This window comes from Cuculus canorus, chromosome Z (assembly GCF_017976375.1).
Source record: "Cuculus canorus isolate bCucCan1 chromosome Z, bCucCan1.pri, whole genome shotgun sequence".
NCBI lineage: Eukaryota > Metazoa > Chordata > Aves > Cuculiformes > Cuculidae > Cuculus > Cuculus canorus.
Window position 1 is genome coordinate 64935380 of NC_071441.1, and position 27312 is coordinate 64962691.

The window sequence follows — 27312 nt, forward strand, 5'->3', positions numbered from 1 at the left end:
GCAGAATGGTGCACTTCTTAACTGGCTCAGTAAAGAATTTTCTTTGCCATTAGCATACCACAAAGGCTGCTTGTCCTAGAAGTAAAAAGTATTCCTGTTAGAAGGCAAACAGCTGGGAAAGCAGCACCAAATGAGATTAGGGTTGGAAAGGAGAGGCAACAAGTTCTCAAACAGACAAAATTAAAGAAAGCCCTTGAGAGTGTCATTGAAGCCAGGCCAAAACATTTTTAACAACATTTGGCAATAAGAAATACTGCTGGTTCATTAAGACAAGAGTTGTCTGCAGGGGATGGAGGAATATTATCAGAGGCAGAAAGCTCTCTGTTGCTCTAGAAAGTGCACAAATCTGAAGACCCACTAACACAACAAGATGAGGGGAGGACAGTGGTAACTGTATCAAAGAAACAAGGTGAGAGGTTAAAATCACATGTCTTTGGACATGTATCTTTTTCTCTGCTAGCTACACTTGAGAGAACACTTAAGACACCCCAAACATTATTAACTACTGTGCTAGAAAATGTCTTCTCTGGGTTACAGTTACCACTACGGGACATAGAAGATCATTGATGGGACAAGACTATCCAAGCAAGTGACAACTGATAGTTTGTGACAACTCCATGTACACCGCTAGTACTGGTACTACTGCTGGGCACTTCTATCTATACTCTATTACAACTTACACCCTGCTAACAATGCAACCATGACCACTGCTTTTGAAAAAGGAGACAGAACATTTAAAAGAATCAGTCTATTAAGATCACACTGAAGGGACCAGCCAAGAGAAGAACAGAATTCATTAATCTGAAATTCTTCACTGAAAAATTATAGCAGTTTCATAGCATCAGATGACATGGGCAGATAAAGCACAAAGGTGACTTTTAGACAGCTTTACCTTTTATTCTTCAAAAGAAGAATCAAGTTAGCGTTCGAATGTCCTAATTGGTTTTGCATTCAGCTTTGAGAAAAATATGAAGGCAGATTTTTTTGCAAGGCTAATAAAATAAACTGAGGATTGATCATCATTCAGGAAAATCACAGTCCTTCTTCCAGATACAAAGAAACTATCCTACATTTCATTGTCCTGTATGCCATATTCCAGTGGGACCCAAAAAGGAAATAATCAGAGCTAGCTGGTTTACTTCCTGTTTATATCAAAAGAATAGGCAATATTTGTCCTGATCCACAAATAGCACATTAAAGAAAGATACCGTAGTATGGTTTAGCACAAGTTAATTAAAGAAATATCTAACAGATTTCAAAACTTTATAAGCTTCAGCAACTCCTTAAGATGGAAAATTAGTCCTTCTTCTATCATATTTATTTTAGACATTACTTTCAAGTGCAGCTGCTTCAAAAAAAAAAAAAAAAATATTATTTTGCTTTCCTGCCATCTCGTGGCTTAACCGCAAAATGCACTTTAAAAAAAAATAAAAAAAATTACAACTGCTGTTTTGTGGAGCAATTTTTTTAAAAACTGTCAGCCTAAGTTGTGCTCAGACCAGTACCTCTGCTCCCTAAACATGATTGCAGCTTGCAACAGCATGGATCTTTAGTCCATTGAGTTTCTACAACTTGATCCCACACAATGAAACTGTCAACCAGACCAGACTTTGCCATCCCACCCATAGGTTATGGGCCATTCTGTCTTCCAGAGACTGTTCCCTTGATCCAAGAACAACTAGGGCAGTGACTGTGTTACTGCATTCAAATTTCTTATTGAAATATCCTATTTGGAAAGTGATTATGTGAGATCTGAGCTGAATTCTAGCCTGGGTCATTCAATAGCAGACACCAGTGCTATAACAGTGAAACATGTCAGATTTTTAGCTACTCTCCTCACCACTTGGAAAGGTGCATTTGGGAATATGAATGGACACTGAAAATCCAATCAAAGTCTTTCTGGTTTATTCTGCATTTACAGGGAATAGTCAAGGCAGCAGATTTAATACAGTTCATATTAAGCAAACAAAAATGAAATCCTAATGCCATTTCCACAGTTACAAGTGAAGCAACCAGCACAAAATTAAAGACTTGCTTTTCACCATTTTTTTTCTCATGGAAAAGCAGCACATTGTACTCTTATCCAAATCCAGCCAAAGGAGCTAAATAACTGGTCAAAGACCAGATATGAAGACTATTAGAGGTTTTCAACAGAGCGTTGGGTTTTTTTTTGTGGGGACTTATTTTTTAACAAAATTGCAAGAATCACTAGCTAGTTGACTGTCTATAATGGCTCCACTGACTGAACTGCCCAACAAGAAAATAAAGTTTCTTGTTTTCTTTATCACTGTGACATATTTCTGTGAAAGAAAAACAAAACCAGAACTATTTTGCCCACTCTGGATTACAAAGAGCCTCCTACCACAGATGTATAGTCAGCTGGATTTAATAGTTCATTTGATAGTTAGTAGGTGAACAACATTTGTGCATGTATTAAGCAAGAAATAAAACTCTTAAAGGTCATGATTTCACTGGCTGATGTTCTGAGAGAGTCAGAATTCTCCAGTAGTTTTCCTGCCAGTAGAAATGCTATGCCAGTCTGACTGGAAACACAAGGAGTGTTTTAAGGGAAAAATACTTCTTCTGGCTTATTATTTATTTAGAGAGAAATTTTCTGGGCCATATGATTTCAGACGTGTTAGTAGACAGTTTCAAAAAAAAAAATGGGTTTAGTTAAATATCAGGACTGCTGTGCAACTTGCAGAATGCTCTGCCCAGGACATTTCAAGACCTTGGTTTCCCAAAGTAGTTTCTTCTGGAAGTTCAACTTTCAATTGCTCTGCTTTCAGTTGAGTTACAAACCTGCAAACTCATGTTTTATTTCCTTGACAGAGAACATGAATTGGGTGACTAGAGAGGTGAAAAAAATACCTTAGGAGTCAACTGCAGGTGAAAAGTAACTACTGGATTCTTCACAAGAACCTCATAAAGAAGCTGCTGAAGTCCTGGCTGGCTGAAAAGATAGTAAGGTGAATTGAAAAATGACCAAACAGCCAGGCCCAGAGGGTGCTGGTCAGTGGCACAAAGTCTGGTTAGAGCAGTGGTCAACACTGTATCTGACCCTGTTCAACATCTTTAGTAATAAACTGGATGATGGGACAGTTACCTGCAGCAAGTTTGCAGATGACACAGAACTGGCAGGAGGGGCCGATACACCACAGCATCATGCTGCCATCCAGAGGAAATGGGCTGACAGGAATCTCACTGATTTCAGCAAGGGGAAGTGCAAAGTCCTGCACCTAGGGAGGAACAATCCTGGGAACCAGCACAAGCTGGGGGCTGCGGAGCTGGAAAGCAGCTTGGCAGAAAAAGACCTGGGGGGCATGGTGGACAGTAAGTTGGATATGAGCCAGTAACGTCCTCTCTACTCATAACAGCTGAGATCACACTCAGAATACTGCATCGAGCACTGGGTTCTTCAGTAGTGGATAGATATAGATGTCCTGGAGAAAGGCTAGCAAGGGGCCACCAAGATGATGAAGGACTGGAACATCTCTCCTAGGAGGAAAGGCTAAGAGTGCTAGTACTCTTCAGTCTGGAGAAGGGAAAGCTCAGGTAGATCTCATCAATGTATATCATACCCGAAGGGAGGGTGCTAAGAGGGTGGAGGCCAGCTCTTTTCAGTGGTGCCCAGTGACTGGACCAGACGCAATGGGAACCAATGAAAACTCAGGATGTTCCTCCTGAACATCAGGAAACACTTTTTCCCAGTAAGGGTGACCAAGAACTGGCAGAGGTTGCACAGATAGGTTGTGGAGTCCCCATCCTTGGAGATATGCAAAAGCATGGTCCTGGGCAAAGAGCTTTAAATGGCTCTGCTTGAGCAGGCAAGTTGGACCAGATGATCTCCAGAGCCTGCCAGCCTCAACCATTCAGTCATTCTGTGATTCTGTGTGCCTGCAGTGAAGAAGTGTTTTAAAAGGCTATAAGACCTGCATGTTTGTGCAACATAGAAGGTCTAGAAAGACTGAATCTTACCAAGAAAGGCCTGTGCAAAGGCCCCAAACCTGCAGAACTCTGATATATGTGAGTGTTTCCTGTTTTTCAGTTAAAAGCAGCATGTTTGAAAATAATCCTGACAACATTTCAAATTGTATTTGCAGTTGTAAGTACCTTCCTACAACTAATTACTATTTGAAATTAATCAGATCTCAGTGGGCAGGTTCAAGTAGGTTCAAGTCTAATGTCCTGATAACGCTGAGCACAATAACCAGCTCAGTATAACTGCGCGGTCAGAAGACAGTAAAGGAAAACAGCATGTTCACAACCAAATTGAGTACTGGTCTAGGAACAGATCAATGGGTCAATCAGCCAGCCTTAGCACTCTTCAATATCCTACAGAAATTACTAACACGAAAAAAACACAGATTCATTAGTAAAATCTCAAACAGAATTGTACTACAGAACATATACTAGCACAGATATTGCACCTATTTTTCCTATTGTAATTGCATAATTATTAATGAAGACTCAGGCTCACAATAAGTATGTTGGACTACCTTGGCAATCATCCTGCACTGATACACTGTAGGCTATTCACACGAAAAATAAATAGTTTATAAATCCAGCAAGAAAATGCTGCTTTTTCCTCAAAAGTATAAGCAATACTGCTATTTAGTTACCTTCTCCTCCTCAAAAAGTTCTGCAATAGCGCTTGACAACCCATCAGTCAAAGGGAATGCGGATGACCAGAAGTATAAAGGATGCCAGGACCCATTATCTCCAGCTTTCTGCATGGGAATTCTCTGATGCCTCTAATTACCCAAGCCTTCGTCAATGCTTGTACAAAGTAGAAATCTCCTAATGAAGCAGAAAATTAGAAAAAAAATCTCAGCTTTTCAACTTGTCCATAGCTATTGATTAGCTGGTAAAAAGAAGTTAGGAAACAAGCCTGGTAACACTGATCTTGGACTTGGATTTCTATTTCCAAAATTCAGATTTGACTCTGAAGAGCTCTATTAATTTAATTCTAAAGGAAGGTATTGTATCTGTGTATGATCAAGCCAGCACACCGGGCAAGAAGCAGCCTTGAGAGGACAAAACATGGTGTAAAATGCTAATTAGACAGAATGCGTTTTCTCAGTAACTTTTTTAGAGTCCTCTGTGTGACACAGAGTTCAATTATACTTAAGTTTGAGACTATCAAATACTTTATTAAGGGTAGCCTGTTAGAATCACAGAATAGGAGGGACCTCAAGGATAATCTTTCATTCTGAAAAGGGCATTAGAGATATTTAAATTTAAAATAACTATATTGGTGAGAATAATTTTCATGAGGCAACCATGTGCTGTTTGTTCTTCATCTTTCAACAGGAGAAGCTCATTTAATGATGTGAATTACTCTGGTACCTATCTGGATTGAAACCAGCCAGCTCATGTAAGAGTAAGCACATTACATACTAATGGTTCTATACTCTTTGCTACAAAAGCAGAACTTGGTCCAGTATTTTTGGTAAACTGCATACATTCTGTTACCTCTAATAAACTTGCAAGATGTTAGGGTGTACAGTTTCTTGTATTTGAAAACCACCCAGAGCGTCCTCATTACTATTCGTAATGCATTCTCCATAAGAACACCTTCACTGATTAAATCCATTTTCAGGCACAGGGTAACGAAACTGAGTGACAGAACTTAGTCTCACACTTCTCCACACAACAGTATTTCTAGGATGAAGTATTAGGCTTTTAAGACAACAGTTCATCATCATGGAGGTGAATGCAGAAGTTTTTAGAATAAATTTTATTTTATAAAGTAACTTTCAGGTTGGGGGACAGAGATGCTTTGGGCTTTTGACAGGTTTGCTGGATCCCACCCATTATGATAATCAAAATTCACCTATGCGAGGTGTCATATGACAACAGGAAGAGATGTTCTTCTACAGCAGGAACCACACGCCTCATAGGCAACACAGCCCTTGTGTAATCTGGGAGAGGTTCAGGAGTTATTGCTGCAGAGATGTGGCATAGAAGTCAGGAGGAAGAAGCAGCAAAGGCTCAGCAACACTTAACATTTGCCTCCTCATAACACTTTTCTCACAGACGCACAAATTCCAGCTGGTAGCCTGCTGGTATTGCTGTAGCGAGTGAAGGAACATAACCCAGGAAATATCTACAGCATCACTTGGACATCCATTATTGCAGGTGCTTCACTGACACTTTCCCTAGAAGTTATGGAAGTGCCAGTCACACTGTGGTGAAGAACTAGTTTATAAGCAGTGAAAGCACACAGTTGAACCAAATCATAGAATTAATATTGAACATCAGAATGCAAAGTATCCAGGGGCTTTACAGCAGGCTTACAGACATCCTAAGCTTCAGAAACTTGTTGTAAGAGCTGCTTAAGAAACTTGTTGTAAGAGCTGCCAGAGCAGCTTGCAAAAGACCAGGCAACTTTTCACTAAAATCTGCCCAGCCCATAGAAATATGACACAATTCTATAAACAAGGTTTTATTAAGAAATCATCATGTTCCCTCCTTCACAAAGAGGAAGTTTCCCTCTAAAGAAATGGACAAGCTTCCTGTAGTGGTTTAAGTAGATAACAGCCCATAAGTAAGGAAAGTCATATTCAAAAGCAAGAAAACACTGAACTTCAAGAAGGGCAACAGGGCAGGAAAGAACAGCAAAAGTAGCCAGGGGCTGGTCAGGTGTACACTTTTTACACTCACAGGAAGACAACAGACAGGAATCTGAAAGATAATGGGTGAGATAAGTTCTAATACTGTAGCTACGCTTTCAGCTCAGAACTAGTCTTTTGATTCCGTATTGTAAGATTCAAGGACTGCATGTAAGACAGCTTCACTTTTTGTTTAGTCCGCACTTAAAACCACAGCCTTTGTTTAGGGACTCACCTTGATTTAAGGAAAGACTGACCCAGAGCTGCAAACTGCAAGGGGGGGTAGGGGTAGGGGTAGGGAGGGGAGGGGAGGGGAGGCGAGGGAAGGCGAGGCAAGAGAGGAGAGGACAAGAGAGGCGACGAGACGGAACCCGGACTAAGCGGAAGCGAGACGCGGTAAGCCCCGGCACTCCCGCCGCAGCCCCGCCTCCAGCCTCCCTCCCCGTGACCACTATCCCCGCCCGCTCCCATCACTCCACTGCCTCCAGCCAATCAGCTGCCCACCGGCAGGCCGCCCTGCTGCCCCGCCCGGTGACGCGGCGAGCGCTCCCCACCTTAGCCCCGCGCGTTCCCACGGCCGCACGGACCGCGCTGCCATTGGCTGCGCCGCCCGGCCCGCTGCAGTCCCATTGGCTGCCGGCATCGCCCGTGCGGCCGAGGGGGAGTCGGGCGGGCGGAGAGCGCCGCGGGCTCCGGAGGGGCAGCCGGGATGCGTGCGTGTGTGCGGAGCGGAGGGGACGGGAGGGGAGGAGAGGGGAGGCAAGGAGAAGAGAGGAGATGTGAGGCGAGGAGAGGGAAAGAAGAGGGGAGGCGAGGAGAGGGAGAGGCGAGGAGAGGAGAGGAGAGGAGAGGAGAGGAGAGGAGAGGAGAGGAGAGGAGAGGAGAGGAGAGGAGAGGAGAGGAGAGGAGAGGAGAGGAGAGGAGAGGAGAGGAGAGGAGAGGAGAGGAGAGGAGAGGAGAGGAGAGGAGGCATGGGGAGGAGAGGGAGGCGAGGAGGAGAGAGGAGATTTGAGGCGAGGAGGGGAGGCATGGAAAGGAGAGAGGAGGAGGGGGTGCGAGGAGAAGTGAGGGGAGGCAAGAGGAGGGGCCGGGGGAGGAGAGAGAAGGGGAGGGGCAAGGAGAGGGGAGGGGGGGAGAGGAGGGGAGGACAGGAGACGGGAGGGTGACCACGACTGTCAGCCAGGATATGTGCGTGTGTGCGTAGCGTGGGGAGACAGCTCTCGCCGTGCGACATGCGTGCGTTTCAATGAGCAGTGCTGTTGTTGGCATCCTCAGTGTGGTGTCCTCTCATGTGTCTGTGTAACGAGTCTGTCCTTATGCAGGAGGAAAGCAAATGGATTCGGCACCGCTGGCTACAAAGCTGCAGAACACTCTGATCCGGTACCACAGCATCCCAGACAGTGAGTGGCGGCTGGCGAAGAGAACGGTGAGTGCGCTGGGTGGTGTCACGCTTGAAGACAGGTTTCTTCACTAGAAGAGGTGGTAGGTCTCTTGTGGAGGAGAAATTGTTTATTATTCCGTGTAACACAGATGTGAAACGTTAGGCAAATCCTTTCATGCAAAAGGCCCTGCAAACCCACCCATCTGAGATATAACACATTTAGGTGAGAGAATCATAGAATCTTAGAATGGTTGGGTTGGATAGGACCTCAAAGCCCATCCAGTCCCAACCCCTGCGATGGGCAGGGACACCTCCCACTAGATCAGGCTGCCCAGGGCCCATCCAGTCTGGCCTGGAACACCTCCAGGGATGGGGCAGCCACAGCTTTGCTGGGCAGCCTGGGCCAGGGCCTCACCACCCTCATCATGAAGAATTTCTTCCTAATGTGCAAGCTAAATCTTCCCCTTTCTGATTTAAAGCCATCCACTCCCTTCCACTTCCCACCTGGTATTGCATCCTAGAAGGAAAGTGAAAAGTATATATGCTTTTTTTCCTGTCTTACAGTCACACTCTGTCATTCATTATACCCATTTTCAGGGAAGCATCTCACAGAAGAGTCCTGCCTGTGTAGGACTGTAGGCCTTTCTTAACGCAAAATGTGAAATGCTGTTAGCGCTTGCAGTGCTGCAAGGTGCTTAATTGTACTTTCAGCAAACCAGCCGTGGTCTGCACGTAGGCTGTGCTGGCTTTTAGAATCTGCTTTTTGTATAATGGTTGAACATTTCATGCTTCAGCTTTCAAATGTCTTCCTCTTTAGAAGTGTAATCATTCTCAATTCTTTCATAGTGCTTCATGTGTCTGTTGCCTTCAGAGCCCCAATGTTATCATAAGTTTCCTTCCTTGAAAGGGAGGGTAGTTCCTGCTTTCTCCAAGCAGGAACTTGGAGAGTTCTTTGGAGGTACTTTGGCACACCCTTCTTTTGACCGGCTTAGCTTCTCTGATTCCTGCTTCATCACACTAAATAGACTCTGTTAAGATTCTCCTACTTTTAATACAAATGTCTCTGAAAGTCCCTCACCTGGAAGTGTTTTCCTGTGCAGCTCCAGCACAGTGGAAGCAGACTGAGACACTTTAGAGAAATTGTCCTGGCCAAAGGAAATGCAGCTCCCATACAAAAATAATTCAATTTCATATTTCCATCTGAAAAGTTTCCCATTACAATGTTCGTTATGTTTTTCTCTGAGATCACAGATTCATAGTTACCTCTACTCTTTTCTTCCTGCCTGAAATATGTGACATTTCAGTCATTCAGCTGCTTTGACAGAGGTGCAAGCTGACATTTCACATGCTCTGCTGCAATCTATCCATCTGTTTTTTTGCAGAAGCAAGGAACTAGTTGACTTTATGATGGTTATTCTGCCACACAGCTTCTTTAATTCAACGACAAAATTGACTAGAATCTGAATGTATCACATTATGGGGACTGTCACCAAGAAGAGCTTCTGACTGACAGTTTACTTTCTTTAGCAATATGATTGTGTTTGACAGGAAGATACTGAGCTGCCAACTTAGAGTCCCAGATATTTGGTGTGATATAGCCCAACTCTTTTAGAGGGAGTAAGGGTAGAGCAGTACCATGTGCTTGCATTGTCACTAATGACAATAAAAAGATCTGGGGGTTACCATTCAGGGCAGGGCTTGGGGCTGTTATTTACTCTTCAACCTAGGAGATACAAATGTACTCAAATACCTAATCTTTTTGCATTTTGCAGGCAACCAATCTCTCAATATTCATTCTGATGTGGGAAATTAAAGAAACAGTGTTGTTAGAGTTGTGGAGATTTAAAGACACAAAGGAATACAAACTTACTGTGAGAAATAACATCACCTATCATTAACATTATTTGAGGAAGACTAATAAACTTACGCTTCATACCTCTCTTTGTCACCAGAAGAAGGCAGATTTGACTGAGCAATTTTTGCCCCTCTTTAATAAAAAAGAAAATATTGTGAAGTCAGGAAGCTTGAGACCTTGTAGAATACTACTGGTTGCCCTGCAGAGAATTTCAAATACAAGCAACAAAGATTTTAGTCTGAGTTTTCCTAATGTAGGGCTACGTTGTGGAGTGGAATGCCAAGTACTGAGTTGTGCTTACAGAGCTGAAGGCAAATTTGAGTCTTGATAGAAAAGGACGAGAATGGCTAATACAATTTGAAAACTGCTTACTCAGAAATTATAACACTTTTTTTTTCTTGCCTGTTCCCTGCTGCTCTTACCAAATCCCAGAAAGGTGCTTCCTAACAATAAAGGGTGCAGTGCATTTCATATATGTTAACAGTATCCCAGGGGTAGTGAGATGTGGTGTTCCAAGTAATAAGATAGATACTGAAATGAGAAGAAGAGATGTAATTATTTAGGAAAACACTCCAGTAGCTGGAAAATTCAGCTGTCATCCAGCCCATCACTGAGCCCTATCCCCCAGATGAGGTAGAATTGCATATTTCTGTTAACTTCAGTGGAATAAATCTGGTTTATTTCAGCTGTTGATTTAGCCTTTTACCCAAAGAACTAGGCTGTAAGTCAGCTAGCAGAAATGAGTATCTAATGGAAAGAAGAGTGGCAAGTTAACAGGGACAAGATTTACCAGTTATATAGAGAATGAAAATGGTCTTTTTACTAAGTTAAGCACCAGTGACGCATGGATCTTGTAGCAACTCTTAGGAATAGAGCTACAAATCTCATTCTCTCTGTGTTTCAAGAAGTAAAATATCTAATCAATAAACTGACCAAACACTGCTTATCTGTAGTGAAAAATTGCCTCCCTAGCTATTAAAATTGTGGAGAAAAGGTTGTTTCCAAATTGAGGAGGCACTTTATTATATGTGTAGTTCAAAGAAACAGATTAATCTCCTATCCTTAAAGTGAAGGAGCCTCATCGGGCCTGGAAACAGTGAGACACAAACCCAAGTCTGTCTTCACAAGACCTGCATTTATTTGGCTGCAATGAGATGCACTCCTTACAGTATGATAATCATTTGCCTGCTTGGGGGCAGGAGCTATGCTGTTAAGTGCTACATGTAGTCAGAATATTTGTATTCAATGCATAAATTCTGCTAATGATTTCTCATTTAAAAAAAAAGATAAAAATGAAAGTACTTACAGGTGACTTGGATATGTTTTTTTGTTATTTTGATGGTGATGGCAGTAGTAATGTTGATGTTATATTTCTTGAAGTTCATTTGACCAATTTCAAAGAGGAAATTGAATCTAGGATCATTCAAAACTTCAAATGGAAAATCTGTAGTATAAAGACTGCTTCCTGCCACAGTTCTAATAAACTTCTCTTTCGTGCATCTCCTAGCCTCCAACATTCTCCCCCTAAGTTCATAATGATGATTTAATCTCCTTCCCTCTTACTTTATGGGAGTCAGTAGCTAAAAAAAAAATTAAAATACGATATGGAGCTGTTAGAATGGATCCACAGAAAGGCAGCAAAGATGATTGGAGGGCTGGAGCACGTCCCATACGAGGACAGGCTGAGAAGTTGGGCTTGTTCAGCCTGGAGAAGAGAAGGCTCAGAGGAGACCTTGTAGCAACCTTCCAGTACCTGAATAGAGGCCCACAAGAGAGCTGGAGAGGGGCAATTCATAAAGGCTTGTAGTGATAGGACCAGGGCCAATGGATATAAACTGGAGAGGGGCAGATTTAGACTGGACATTAGGAAGAATTTCTTCACCGTGAGAGTGGTGAGACACTGGTCCAGGTTGCCTAGGGAAGTTGTGGCTGCCCCATTCCTGGAGGTGTTCAAGGCCAGGTTGGTTGGGGCCTTGGGCAGCCTGATGTAGTGGGTTGTCCCTGCCCATGGCAGGGTGGCTATAGCTAGATGATCTTTAAGGTCTCTTCCATCCCTAACTATTCTATGCTTCTATGACTTTGCTGATCTATGAGATCTGGGCTGGGAGAATACCTTATAGTCCCATCCTGTATAGGAGACAGACATGTATTTTGGTATCTTAGTGTAGCAACATGGTAGGACTAGCGTGGTAAATTTCTTTTGTCCTTTTATTACAATGTTTTGGGTTGATCTAGAATTATTTTTTGTTTTGTGAGCAGACACTGATAAGAAAGGCTCAGCTGTTCCAAATGCAATACAGTTATTTGAAGAATTTAAAAAATTCACTGTCTTGAAAGGGAGGAACAGATTATCCAAGCCTTTCACTCTTGCATAACACCTACATCACCTCTGCTTTGCTAAATGCAAAGTCTTACACCTTTGCCATTGCTTTCTAACTTCAGGAAGTTACTTGAATCTCACTGTTTCAGAACACATTCCTCCTTTGATTTTACTCCTGTAAAATTTCCAGTTGCACTTATTCATTCCTTCCTGCCTCGCTGCTTTCCTCCCTCCATGCCTCCCTTAAGACATTCTGCCAGGAAGATATCTTACGCAGTTCTGGATGCAGTACTTACACTCATGTTTTTTAGGCCATTTGTTCCTTTGTGCTTCTGTAATCATGATTCCAAATCAAAAAGGTACTCAAAGATTAACACTAAAATTCAGAGATTTTGTACAGAAGTTCCTTAGAAAAAGTCAGAAGATATTGTTTTCTTTATTTTCTATGGTTAACTTTAAAACGCTACTGCTTGCAAGACACTTAGTCAAGCATCTAGGAGGGAAGGGTAAGTTAAGATTTCTAGTCTACCACTGTCAGGTCCTCCTGCACACATCTGCTTGGTCACGTGTTACAGGAGTGCAAGCAAAAGTTGTGTGGTCTTCCTGTCAGAATAGTGACCAAATAATGGCTATCCAGTTGCATTTGAATTGAAAAGCTTTACCTAGTAATGTGGTTCCATTATTCTATATGTTTTCATGGTAGACTGGCTAAGCCTGACAAACCCTTCTAGAAGTGTAGACTTCTAGCATTTGACACTGAGAAAGGCAATTGAATGATTTTTTTGAAAGACTGAAAGACCATGAGTAAAAGACGTGTGAAACGTCTCGCTCCGTTCTTAAGAAAAGTGTACAATAGTGCCCGGATCATTTAGCGCTTTGGGGTGCACCTTAGATAATGGTAAAGTAATTTGCTTTTCTTCAGAAAAATGGAAGCATTTTCTGGACACCTTATAATTGTATGTAAGTGACAATTAATGTCTTATCTTCCTTTTTTCTTTCAGAAAGATGCAACTGTGTGGCGTAAACCATCAGAGGAATTTAGTGGATACCTGTAAGTTTGCCTGCAGAGCAGAAACATTTTCAAGATTCCACTGGTGCGTTTTATGGAATTTAGAAATGAAGGCTATGGATTCTACAGCCCTCAGCTACACAGACTCTGCAGAGGAGAGCCTTAGTGGATCATCTGCTGTGCCTGTAATATTTCTTTTTAGTGTTATACATCAATGCAGTAGCATTGCATGATGTCTAGAACATTGAACAATTAAAAAAAATGTGGAACGCATCACAAAACTCCCATTGACTGAATAGGGCAACAATGCACGCTCAGACCTTTAAGAAAGGTGGTGTGCAAACCACAGAATCAAGTCCAGGTTCAGTAGGTCCCGAGTGTTGTTTAGTAATTTAGTTTGTGCTTGGACTGTTGCAGTGACCATGCAAGTGCAGTAGAGTAAAATACCAAGTGTATAATTGTGGGAAGTATGTGTGACATAAAATCCCTTCCTGTGCGAGTTTGTGTCGCTCGATTCTGTCGATATCTGTAGGTTTAGGCAGAGAAATAGTTGCTAGAAAACAGCAACATGAAGAAATCAAAAGTTGTTTGAAAAGTTAATGTTAGAAAGTATCTTAAAGGCTGATGTGTTTTGTGAAATTTAAGTCCTGTTAAATCTGCAAGAGCTGACAACCCAAGACTCACAGAGTTTGCTGACTCTGTGCAGGGCCATGGGCGCATTGACAGGTTGTGTAACTTGAACCACTGCCAAGAGGGTAGTAGCCGCTATGTGCAGATGAATACTTCAGGGTTGTTTATACACGTGGTGAAATAAAGGATGCTTTAAAGAACTTTACAAAGACCTACCTGGAAGCTGCTGACATATTGACATGGTCCTCCAGTTTTGAGTGTACAGCTGAGATTGGCTCCAACCAGGTAATCATGAGCGAATATGGATGAACTGGGCAAATTAGTAGATAAGTAGGTTGCTAGTTACCTACTGTTAATTACAACAACTTAATAAAGAAGAAATATTCTAAAAATACTGGTCCTGATGTACTCTTCCTATTGAGGACATCGCCCAGTAACACAAGTGACGAAAACTCCTAAAAACATCTGATAACGAATGTTCTGTAATGCCTTATGCCGAATTATTTAATTTGGTACTCTTATACACCACCAAAACATAATGTACTTTCTCAATAGCTTGGTTCCACTACTGTTAATTCTACTTACTGGAAAATGTTTTGTCCGTTGTACTCCTGCTCTCATTTCTTTTTGCTTTTATCTTTACTTGTGTCTTGTGGACTCCCTTACTTGCCCAGCAAGAAAAGGAAAATAGCAAGTTATTAGAGAAATAGATGTGATAATTTTTATCTGAGGGAGGACTCTGGCATTTACAAAATATAGAATTCAGCATAGGACATTGTTTCTCAGAATAACCTTTATTGCAGAGAAGACTAGATTGACCGATAGGTGTTTTTCTGTACTGATTATCTGGTACAATTGTCCGCTGACCATAACTCCACATACCAAGCTGTTACAGTGTGTGTGCTGTTGCAAATTAATGGAATATTTTTGAAGAGTTTCTCACTTCTAAATGTAAGCATACGTTTCTCTAGCTACAAAGCTCAAGGAGTGCTGGAAGATGCAACTAACAGAATAGTGGATCATATTCGCCCTGGACCTTCTAGATTGGACTGGGACAGCTTAATGACTACAATGGACATCATGGAAACATTTCAAGAGGTGAAGACCTGTAGATTCTTAAGGGAAGTGTGTATAGATGCATACATGAATTTTAACAGTGCAGCAGAGCTGCAACAAGTACTAAAATTTATCTACCAATTTTCTGCATGCATGTGGGGTGTTGTACATACACATGGTGGGTGACCTCAGATGTGGCTTTCTGGCTACACAGTCCTATTGTGAAGCTTGCAGTTCAGCTTTCCATCAATGCTAAAAGCAAAGGAGTAAAACTTGGTCAGTCACAATTCTTTCAGACCTGGGAGCTCTGTTAGCCTCTGATAAAAGTCGCATATACAAGGTTACAGTATGATATTTTATATGCTAAAGCCTTTTCATGCAGCTTGCTTTCTTCCATTCCACAAAACCCAGAACTGTGGGTGTTAATAATCCACGTATACTGAAGCTGCAACCTCTCCCTCGTCCTGAAAGGCTAACTTCACTGTGTGGCAGGGGTTTGTGCTGGCAGCCGAAATAGTTCATACTGAGGGACAGGACTTGGTACAGAAGGGTAGGTTTTAAGTTGATTACAGAAGAGCTAGGAGCCTTCCTTTGGTTACTGGGGACATTCAGTGTGTCTTCAAAACCCTGTGGTTATCTGGCTTGGACAAGATTGTCTGTTGCTGTTGGCTCTTCAGGGAATTTTGTATGGCACGGCATTTTTGCTAATTATTTGTTGAAATTAATACAAAATCTATTGTCTATTTTGTTATTCACTTAGTGGTTTCAAAGTACTTGACAGATCATTTTAGTACCAAAAGAGACCTCTTGCATTTTATTAATGTTCTTTACATGTTTCCTAAGTAATTGTTAAGCCACATAAAACCCATAGGACTTTCAGTTCCCAGGCATAATACAGTTTTCTAGTTTTAGTCAGTATGGTTTAAAGGTGCCATTGTGACCTGTTTGAGGTTGTTTGCACAGCATAGTTGACAGAGCCTGGAAAAGGCTAGCAGCCTACAAGCCTAACATTCCCTGCATTCATTAAACTAAGATTTTTGTTTTCTCACCCTCCTTATTCTGTCACAAAACAAGAACTGCTGTGTGATGCGCTACACAACTGCTGGCCAGCTCTGGAACATCATTGCACCAAGGGAATTTGTTGATTTCTCTTACACTACAAGCTATGAAGATGGGCTTCTAACATGTGGTAAGGCACCACTTACCTCTGGCTAAGTCATATTTTGCAGCAGCTGTTTGGCTTAAGATTGTATTAAAATTAGGTTTAGTTCTATAGTAAACATTCAAAAGTAGTGTAAGATGGTGTCCAACAAGTTTTTCAAAGGTATTTTAACATTTTATAGAATTAAAGAAGGTACAAGTTACTGGTTTACACAAGAGCCGTCCCTGCCTGCCAAGTTTCATGTATGCCAGCTGTGGAACAGCAGTCATAGATACAAAGTCAGTGCTCTGACTCAGCTTTTACAGCGAACTGGATGGAGTAACAACTTGCTCCACTTGATAGTAAATGGGAGGAATATGTTTTTAATGTCAGAATTTCTGCTTATCAAGCTCTACTTATCTGTATCTGCAGTTTGGATGAAGAGCAGACAACTTGCATTATGAAAATACTCAGAAACTTGTCTCTCACTTCTGCCAAGTTCCCCAAACAGGAACTTGTATGTTTTAAATATACTGGACCTTTACTTTTTCACCTGTCTCAAATTAATTTCGCTTTTTGTTTGTTTGTTTTCCTTGATAGGTATAAGCCTGGACTACGGAGAGGTGAGACCTAACTTTGTCCGTGGATTCAATCACCCTTGCGGCTGGTTCTGTGTCCCTCTTAAGGACTATCCTGGCCATAGTCTTTTGACAGGCTATATTCAGACTGAACTGCGAGGGATGCTACCACAATCTGCAGTAGATACAGCCATGTCTAGTACCCTGGCCAATTTCTACTCTGACCTCAAAAAGGCACTGAAAACATATTAAAACAGTGACTTACAAGCCCTTGCATTTCTTGCAATCAAATGATATTGTTTAGCTTAGCATAGGTCAGCTACTGAGTTAAGAGGTAAATAATATTGTACCTGAATGATACTTTTATTTTGAGGGATCCAGACAACTTTACCAAGTACTCTTTGGTGTGATACTTACTGTACATTCCTAATTCATGGTGTGAGATTCTGTTTCCTGCTCAGTACTCTGCAGCTGTGTAAGGAGCGATCTGAATCTTATAAACCCATGACTTCCTAGGTAGAAAATCCAAGGGGGGGGGGGCGTGAAAAACACAGTGTGAACTCCACTCTCAACAAAAGCATTGAGAACAGAGTGCTCAGGATTTTGCCAGTGCAAGTTGCTGTACAGGCAGCATTTAATTGAAGGATGTAATTTTGTAATATATATATTTTTATATTTGCTTAAAATCTTTGATTTATTTAGTTTGTACAGGTGCATCTGTAATTTGTTTCAAAAAGTTTGCTTTGATTTATCATAGGGATATTGCTTATCTAAGTTGTTAAGTAATACTATTCATATGAAAGCTATTTGCTTGTTAGCAAAAATAAGTATTCATTATTGGCATTTCTTCAGTGTTGTAAGTGTAACTTAATTAACTATTGAATATAACAGTCTTAGTGCATAGATAAAGAAATGCTCTTACAGCTGATCCAAAGCTCATTCAAGTCATCAAGTGTCTTTCCATAGTTTTTAGTGGGCTTTTAATCACACAGTTGTCAAAATAGCAAACCTCGAATGGATCTTCTGTGTTGCTCTCTACTTCTAAAGAATTTTTTACTTACAATTGCATGGAAGTGTGTGTGTGTGTGCGCGCGCGCCTGTGTTCAGGGGTTTTTTTTGTCTTCCTCAACTGAAAATCGTGCAATTACTATAAAAGACCACTAACTTGCTTCAGATATGGTCATTGGTGTATCTACAACTGCACTGACCTCCAGTGTGCAGGAGCAGTGCACTGGAGTGTTCTTTCATAGTACCTCCAGACTGACCTTTGCAATACATGGAAGTAGCGTCTTAAAACATGAGCACTTGAAGGCCAACGCTCAACATACAGAATTGCTCAGATCTGCTGGAGGATGGAGGGTCAAGTTTGTAAGGATATTTAGCCATCCTGTGATGCTGACATTTACATAGCGGGGGCTTTCAAAGGTTACTGCCTGTGCAATTAGGAACCTGAATTCTCTTTAAAACTTGATATTAAGCTTTTAATGTTGTTATGCATCAATTGCTGAGGTGAGATTGTCATTACTCCTATGCTTTACCAGTGCTAGTAGAGGCAGGTTCAGTTCTGTAGTAGTTAGAGTGGGTCTTGGAGTCCTAATATTTTGTGGCCAGTTGTATACATACAATCCAAGGACTCAAAATCAGCTTTCAGGGAAAAAAAATCAGATGAAAATTGTTCCTCTGCAATATTGACTCTTTTGACACTGGGCATTGTAGCTGAACTCTGAACAGTGAGAACTTTTCTGTCTTATTGTTCAGGCAAAGAGGTAGGAAAAAACCTGACACCAAACAGAGTGATGGGTCTTCGAATGTTCTTGGTGTATTAAGCCATTTAGTAGTGTTAAGACAGTTAAAAACAGTGGCATCAAAGAGCCGTTGGTGTCTTCACAGGCAGAAAATACCAGCTCCCTGATAGGTTTTGTGTGTTCTGCAGTTCCATTTAAACTCACTGATTGCTTTTCCCATCTTTTCTGTCTTTCTTGTTTCCCCCCCAGTACTGGAAGTTCACAAGGTGATCTTTCACCACCAAGGACACTGAAAACTGGTGTCAGCAGACACATTTCTTCCTAAACGCTAGGGTTCACTCCTTTCAGTACTGCTCTGTGGGATGAATGCTGACATGATTATAGAGGAAGCTGTGTGAAGTGTACCCTATTTATTCTTCACAGTTATAAAGACTACATGTAGAATGAATCTGCATGTTCATGTCTTCTTTCGTAAAAACTGCTGGGACTGACTAATTGAGGGGTTGTGATACAGATACATACAGAGAAAAATATTCCATTGCTCTGTAAAACCCCTGTTTAAACCACAGAGTCACTTCAGTGCTGGAGAAATCAGCCAGAATGAGTACAGGATACTTACAAGATTATATTTGTACAACACTAGGCACTGCAGAAAAGATTAAGAGGACCCTGTTCCAAACAACCATTATAAAAGCTCTAATACCTGTAGAGTGGCCGTCCTTATTTAGTGTTCACTGAAATGGCTTTTTATGTTTTCAGTGAAGATAGGCTGATGAAGCAAAGAGCAGCTGAAGAAAGAACCAGAATTTAAATTGAAGAAAATTACTATTGAATTTTAAGTACGATGATGTTTTCAATAAAAATTTCCCTGTGCAAGTTTCCTTTTTATCAAGAGAGTTGTTTTCAGTAACAAGCCTAGAAGTGGAATGGGAGTAAAGTTCCTGAAAGCAAATTAGGCCTTGTATTTTCATAAAGTCTCACAGAATTGTTGGGGTCAGAAAGGACCTTAAAAATCATCTAGTTCCAGCCTCCCTGATTAAACTGGCTTTATGTATTTTAACAAATGTAGTTTGCTTCTGCCAATGATTCTGAAGACACAAGCGAATAACAGAGTAGAGACTACTGGAGAAAGAGAATGGAAGCAGATTTTTATTTTTTTTTATCAGTAAAAAAGCATAGTACCATTCTCCAGTTTTCAGGTGAGAAGTCACAGAACGTGCTAACAAATTTTAAGGATTTATTTTGGGGAATCTTACATTTCTAAAAATGTTCTGATTTAGGAACGCAATGATTGACAATTTGTGCTGATTATGCCACTGAAAGTAGTACATAGCTGATACCCCTTCAGTCATTATTCCAAGCAGTTCAGCTACAGAGTAATATAGGAGATGTCCAGTTTCATAGTATATTGTATTTATTTGAACCAAAAACTTATTTTCTTTTTATATAGCTATACTAGGTATTGAGAGGAGTGTTGGATGTTGAAGCAGAGCTATTCTTTAACCAGAATACATTCAAAACCAAGAAAGCCAAAAAATCGAGTACTTACCTGATCAGAACCTCTTTTCCCACCATGGCATTGTTTTCCTCCTAAGTTAGTGGACAATCTAGATGGAACAAAAACAGGAAAGCAGTTGAAAGAACGAAGTGCAGGAGCCCGTGTTTTGCTTATTAAGAGGAATGGGAGACAAATTAACTGGTATAGATTTCTGTCATCCTCACAGCAGTTTACTTGAGTTTAGGAGTGTTTCAGTTAAACCAGAATATAATAATCCAAAAGTGACTTCCAAATGAGGTACCCAAGGAGAGCAGAGACAAGTTTTTGCTAGGAAAATAACATGTATGTAGACATATCAAAATTATTTCTATATGACTAGTATTTATTTTAAGCTTACTTTTTCAGTGGCTTAGGCAATATGACAGTTGTTCTGTGTGTGGATGGGAAACATGGCTGAAGATCAGACAGTTTTCATGTTTGGCTCTGTTCCTCATCTAAAACCTCCGGTACGTGGAGGTGGACTTGGACTCTAGATAGATTCTTTGGGAATAGCACAAGCGCTGATCTCAAATTTGATGAACTGATAAATGTGAACCATGGAAAATTTATAAAGCATTAAAAGAGTGTATAATTCCTCTAGTAATCACAAATAATCTTTTTATTTGTGATTACTAGAGGAATCACAAATAAAATCTTTCTATTTTGATGGTATGAGGTGGGGATTCAACCTGAGATGTCACTGCTGTAAAAATAGCCATAATTCTAGTGAAACCAGTGGAGTTGTGCCTATGTTCAGAACGTCAAAATCAGTCTGTTTTAACTGGTTTTAACTATGTTCATCACTTAAGAGATTGTATTTTTATTTTGAATGCAATTGCAGAAAAAAATAAAACATGCATTGCAACAGTCTCATGGTGTAGCTTTTTCAATACTTGTGAAGTCGGAAGTAGCATTCAGTTATTTTTTGGGGAATTACGTCTGATCATAGAATCATAGAATCACTTGGTTGGAAAGGCCCCCCTGGATCATCGAGTCCAACCATTCCTAACAATCCCTAAACCATGCCCCTCAGCACCTCATCCACACATCCCTTAAACACCTCCAGGGAAGGTGACTCCACCACCTCCCTGGGCAGCCTCTGCCAGTGCCAAATGACCCTTTCCGTGAAAAATTTTTTCCTGATGTCCAGCCTGAACCTCCCCTGGCACAGCTTGAGGCCATTCCCCCTTGTCCTGTCCCCTGTCACTTGGGAGAAGAGGCCAGCTCCCTCCTCTCCACAACCTCCTTTCAGGTAGTTGTAGAGAGTGATAAGGTCTCCCCTCAGCCTCCTCTTCTCCAGGCTAAACAACCCCAGCTCTCTCAGTCACTCCTCATAAGACTTGTTCTCCAGCCCCCTCACCAGCTTTGTTGCTCCTCTCTGGACACGCTCCAGAGCTTCAACATCCTTCTTGTGGTGAGGGGCCCAGAACTGAGCACAGTACTCAAGGTGCGGTCTCACCAGTGCCGAGTACAGAGGGAGGATAACCTCCCTGGACCTGCTGGTCACGCCGGTTCTGATACAAGCCAAGATGCCATTGGCCTTCTTGGCCACCTGGGCACACTGCTGGCTCATGTTCATTCGGCTGTCAACCAACACCCCCAGGTCCTTCTCCTCCAGGCAGCTTTCTAACCAGACTTCTCCTAGTCTGTAGCACTGCATAGGGTTGTTGTGCCCCAAGTGCAAGAGCCGGCATTTGGCCTTGTTAAACCTCATCCCATTGGCCTCAGCCCAGCAGTCCAGCCTGTTCAGGTCCCTTTGCAGAGCCTCCCTACCCGCCAGCAGATCCACACTTCCACCCAGCTTAGTGTCATCCACAAACTTGCTGAGGGTGCACTCAATGCCTTCATCCAGGTCATTGATAAAGACATTGAACAGGGCTGGACCCAGTACTGAGCCCTGGGGAACCCCACTTGTGACTGGCCTCCAGCTGGAGTTAACTCCATTGACCACCACTCTCTGGGCCCGGCCATCCAACCAGTTTTCAACCCAGGAAAGTGTGCGCCCATCCAGGCCAGAGGCTGACAGTTTCTGAAGCAGAACGCTGTGAGAAACTGTGTCAAAGGCTTTACTGAAGTCCAAGAAGACCACATCCACAGCCTTTCCTTCATCCAGTAGTCGAGTCATTTTGTCATAGAAGGTGATCAGGTTAGTTTGGCAAGATCTGCCTTTTGTAAACCCATGTTGACTGGGCCTGATCACCAGGTTCTCTTGCATGTGCTTCATGATAGCACTCAAGATCACCTGTTCCATGACTTTCTTCGGCACTGAGGTCAGGCTGACAGGCCTGTAGTTCCCTGGATCCTCCCTGCAACCCTTCTTGTAGATGGGCACAACATCAGCCAGCCTCCAGTCCAGTGGAACTTCCCCCATCAGTCAGGACCGCTGGAAGATGATGGGAAGGGGTTTGGAAAGGACATCCGCCAGCTTCTCCAATACTCTTGGGTGGATCCCATCCGGCCCCATAGACTTGTGGGTGTCTAGGTGGGCAAGCAAGTCTCTAACCTCCTCCTCTTGGATCATGGGAGCCTCATTCTGCTCCTCTAACTCCTGGGTTTGTACACAGAGGGAACAACTTCCGTGACTATTAAAGACTGAGGCAAAGAAGGCACTAAGTACCTCAGCTTTGTCCTCATCCCTTGTCAATGTTGTTCCTTCTGCATCCAAGAGCGACTGAATATTCTCCCTAGTCCTCCTTTTCTTGTTAATGTATTTGTAGAAAGATTTTTTATTATCTTTCATAGATTTAGCCAATTTGATTTCTAGTTGGGCTTTAGCCTTCCTGATTTTTTCCCTGCACACTCTCACTTTCTCACTGTAGTCCGCCCAAGACACCTGCCCCTTCCTCCAAAGCTCACAGACATTCCTCTTCTTTTTGATGGCTCTGAACATCTCCCTACTCAACCAAGCTGGCTTTTGTCCCCACCAGCCCGTTTTCTGGAACGTGGGGATGGCTTGCTCCTGAGCTGCTAGGATTTCATTTTTCAAGAGCGCCCAGCCCTCGTGGGCTCCCTTGCCCTGAAGGACTGTCTCCCATGGGACTTTGCCAACCAGCCTTCTGAACAGGCCAAAGTCTGCCCTCTGGAAATTTAATGTGACTGTTTTGAGATCCCCTTCTTCATCTCGCCTAGAACTGAAAACTCTATCAAAATTTCACGATAGCTTTGTCCCAGGCGTCCTCCAACTGTCACATCCCACACAAGGCCTTCTCTGTTCACAAACAGCAGGTCGAGAAGGGCACCCTTCCTTATCGGCTCAATTTAGTGATGATTTAGTTCAGCTGTATGGTGATCTCTAATGCTATCAATTCATCTCCTTAATTTTGAAAGCAAAAAAGCGTTTCTTTACTTAGAAACTTGATTTAGGCTGAGGTAGATGCACAACACAGTTTTCTGCTAAACTGAAATATCTTGAAAACCGTACAAAAGGATTTTCTTGAAGCTTATATTCTAAAGATAAATAGGTTTTTTTAATGACCCCATGATTGCTGTGGTAGGACTTTATTATTTTCCTTAATATTAGTTACCTTTTAGCATGTTTAAGGATTGGTTTATTAAGCATCAAATTCAAGTTAATGCAAAACAAGGATTGTGTAGCACCTTGCAAAAGGCATAGGTGTACATTTAGTATTACAAAGCATGTTGCAACATGTATTTTGACATGTATTTAATTAGCACCTACAGAAACAAAGGAAGAAAACACCTGTCTCTGTGGAACCTTTTCTTGTTTCTCTTACTAAGCCTGCATAAAGACAGGAGAGATCTGTAGCATTTAACCTCAGAGCAAAGAGTTGTATCTCTCTTCTGTTGCTGGGAAAAGGAACTGTGACCTCTGAGACGTAGCATGCTCTGCTAGAGCATGTAACATGCCACCCTCAGCAAAGCGGGGTAGAAATAGGTAGAGGCCACTTCAGGTCTTTGTAAAATCCTTAAGGACATGAATCAAAATTATAAACAAAAAAAAAATTATGTTTAAACCCATTTCCTAGTGAAACAGAGCTTGAAGATGGAAGAGGTTATAATAAATGTATGCTAAGGATTAAATGTTCTTTGGGAAAGAATATATTACGAAATCCTAGACCAATTTAAATTTTGTAATACATTCTGCCTTTTCCAGTCCTCACTGAGCTGTGCTGGTGACTCAATATTATGGTATAGATAGGCATTGATTATTTTGGAGTAGCTGGAGTGCGCCACTAACAGGGAGAAACCAAGAATAGATGATAACAATGCGTTACAGGAGATACCTACGTGTGTTTCACAGCTGACCCACACAGTAAGAGATCTCACATTTGGGTTAAGGTGCCCCACATCACAACGCATTATCTAGAAATGTCTGTTCCAAAAGGGTTTTCTTTATCTTTCAGTAAGTCAAGTCTGTATGACTGCTTAATATTCCTTGAAAATGCTTCTTTGATACAGGTAACAGGGATGTAGTTGTAAAAGATCAGTTACTGCCGAGGGTGCAATAAGAAACTGGCCTTGCTCAGGCCCTTCTGTGGACCAGTTTGGCTGTGCCCTGGGATGCTTGATAGAACCATTTCCTGAGCTCCGTACCTGGGCCTGCTGACCTGCCTGCCAGCACAGACCCAGCTCTGAGGCAGGCTGTGACCCCTAGAGAGAAAACTACTCTTGTGAGTGAGATTCCTTGACTTTCTCAGGGTGTTAGTCTGAGTGCTGCCTTTGATTTGGGTTCTAATCAGATGACATTACAACTAGAGTGTTGGTGTTACCAATTCAAGCTCCAAGGATCACTATGAATGAATGCAGGGCAATTCTCAAGGAGATGCATCTGAACAGTGGCAAACATGAGCACTTTGGTTTTGGGTGCCATATGACCCCTCCTCATCTCTATGCCTAACAGGATTTTGAGCTCCTCACAGTTAGGAGGAAGGAGGAAAGAAATCACAGCACGCCTGCTCACTGAAGCGTGAGGAATGTCTCTACAAACCAGCATCTCTCTCTTACGCGTATAGCATTAAGCATGGAACCCTGAAGCCCACAGGCAGCTTTCCTGAATTTCTTGGATTTTGTCTCCCTGTTTCAACCGCTTAGGCTAATTTAAAAGACACAATTAAAACATGAATAAGAGTAGAGAAACACACATTAGAGTTGAGGCACTGAAAGTTTCCCCAGACTACCAGATGTAGTAATCTTCAGTGGAAGACTGTCATACATTGAGGAAGCAGTGACTCTCAAAGCAGTTAATGTGAGCTGTGCTGTGCATATTCCCTAGCTGCAGGATAAACTTCCACAGCTAATGACAGCAGAGGAGCCTGCAGGCAGCTGCCATGGAGTACCAGCAATTGCACTGCCTTCCTGGCCTTCCCTGTGTGTCACAGCACAGCAAGAAGTTCTCATGTGGACATCCTTCCTGCTTGATAATAGAAATGATCAGTAGTGTGATGAATCATTTTAAGAAAATCCTGCAATAGCTGTAATAACAAAAAATGCAGTAACCTTTCCAGAGGCAGAAAAAACAACATGTATACCAGAGGCCTCTCTGACGCCTCACAGCTTAGGGTTCCCAGCATTTGAAAGGAAGCAAAACCATCCACGTTACCCTCTCGTTCTTTCTTGTGTCAGTTCTAATAAATAGCACTTTAAATGATACTTTGCAGAGGCTGATTGCGTTTTTACTGGGATCATAAGGAACCGACGCTTCCTGGTGCAAAACAGCAGGCAAGATGAAGAATCAAGTTTTTTATATCCTCTATGTGGGTAAAACATCTTTCTGTTCTGCCTGTGTGCCTGTCAGCCTGTACCACAGAAAATGAGCATTTCTGGAAAAAGAAGTGAGGAAGCCTAACGCCCACCACATATTCTACCTGCTACATGCCTCTTCCAGGAAGAAATGGAAGTAGGATAATGAAATAAAAGTGAGGAAGAGGGAAGAGGCCTTTTGCGCATTATTTCACAGAATCACAGAATCACAGAATCACAAGGTTGGAAAGGACCCATTGGATCATCGAGTCCAACCATTCCTAACACTCCCTAAACCATGTCCCTAAGCACCTCATCCACCCATTCCTTAAACACCTCCAGGGAAGGCGACTCTACCACCTCCCTGGGCAGCCTGTTCCAGTACCCAATGACTCTTACTGTGAAGAACTTTTTCTGATATCCAACCTGAACCTCCCCTGACGGAGCTTCAGGCCATTCCCTCTTGTCCTGTCCCCTGTCACCTGGGAGAAGAGGCCAGCTCCCTCCTCTCCACAACCTCCTTTCAGGTAGTTGTAGAGAGTAATAAGGTCTCCCCTCAGCCTCCTCTTCTCCAGGCTAAACAACCTCAGCTCTCTCAGCCGCTCCTCGTACGACTTGTTCTCCAGCCCCCTCACCAGCTTTGTTGCTCTTCTCTGGACACGTTCCAGAGCCTCAACATCCTTCTTGCGGTGAGGGGTCCAGAACTGAACACAGTACTCAAGGTGCGGTCTCACCAGTGCTGAGTACAGAGGGAGAATCACCTCCCTGGACCTGCTGGTGACCCCATTTCTGATACAAGCCAAGACGCCGTTGGCCTTCTTGGCCACCTGGGCACACTGCTGGCTCATGTTCAGTCGGCTGTCAACCAACACCCCCAGGTCCTTCTCTTCCGTGCAGCTCTCCAGCCATTCTTCCCCCAGTCTGTAGCGCTGCATAGGGTTGTTGTGCCTCAAGTGCAGGACCCGGCATTTGGCCTTGTTAAACCTCATCCCATTGGTCTCGGCCCAGCAGTCCAGCCTGTTCAGGTCCCTTTGCAGAGCCTCCCTACCCTCCAGCAGGTCGACACTTCCTCCCAGCTTAGTGTCATCTGCAAACTTGCTAAGGGTGCACTCGATGCCTTCATCCAGGTCATTGATAAAGACATTAAACAGAGCTGGACCCAGTACTGAGCCCTGAGGAACTCCACTTGTGACTGGCCTCCAGCTGGAGTTAACTCCGTTGACCACCACTCTCTGGGCCCGGCCATCCAACCAGTTTTCAACCCAGGAGAGTGTGCGCCTGTCCAGGCCAGAGGCAGACAGTTTCTGCAGCAGAACGCTGTGAGAAACTGTGTCAAAGGCTTTACTGAAGTCCAAGAAGACCACATCCACAGCCTTTCCCCCATCCAGTAGTCGAGTGATTTTGTCATAGAAGGTGATCAGGTTAGTTTGGCAAGATCTGCCTTTTGTAAACCCATGTTGACTGGGCCTGATCACCCGGTTCTCTTGCATGTGCTTCATGATAGCACTCAAGATCACCTGTTCCATGACTTTCCCCGGCACTGAGGTCAGGCTGACAGGCCTGTAGTTCCCCGGATCCTCTCTGCAACCCTTCTTGTATATGGGCACAACATCAGCCAGCCTCCAGTCTAGTGGAACTTCCCCAGTCAGCCAGGACCTCTGGAAGATAATTTGTTAAATTATCTCTGGAATAATCTCTGGAAGATATTTGTTAAAAATGTCAAATAAAAGTATAGATAATTCACAA

The 27312-nt window shown here is 42.5% G+C and overlaps 1 protein-coding gene and 1 long non-coding RNA gene across 8 annotated transcripts in view; one reads left to right on the forward strand and one right to left on the reverse strand.

The window, feature by feature from the left end:
• LOC128850418 (uncharacterized) overlaps positions 1–6980 on the reverse strand; it is a 48572-nt gene extending 41592 nt beyond the window's left edge. For 2 of the 3 annotated variants that reach the window (XR_008447842.1, XR_008447841.1), the window contains exon 1: positions 6850–6980. This is a non-coding gene — a long non-coding RNA (uncharacterized LOC128850418). Of the gene's footprint in view, positions 1–4622; positions 5143–6849 lie in introns of those variants that run through there. The other variant, XR_008447843.1, reaches the window with a different exon arrangement.
• Positions 6981–7196: 216 nt separating this feature from the next.
• STARD4 (StAR related lipid transfer domain containing 4) lies at positions 7197–20736 on the forward strand. 5 transcript variants are annotated; one of them, XM_054054653.1, is made up of 6 exons: positions 7197–7327; positions 7937–8040; positions 13172–13221; positions 14781–14907; positions 15940–16054; positions 16607–20736. In XM_054054653.1, exons 1-6 carry the CDS (start codon positions 7324–7326, stop codon positions 16834–16836), a joined length of 630 nt encoding a protein of 209 aa, XP_053910628.1. In that variant the 5' UTR covers positions 7197–7323; the 3' UTR covers positions 16837–20736. The 5 variants fall into 5 exon arrangements, with proteins under 5 accessions (XP_053910628.1, XP_053910631.1, XP_053910630.1 ...); XM_054054656.1 differs by having other exon boundaries at positions 7310–7335; XM_054054655.1 differs by lacking the exon at positions 7197–7327 and adding an exon at positions 7368–7393.
• The last annotated feature ends 6576 nt before the right edge of the window (positions 20737–27312 follow it).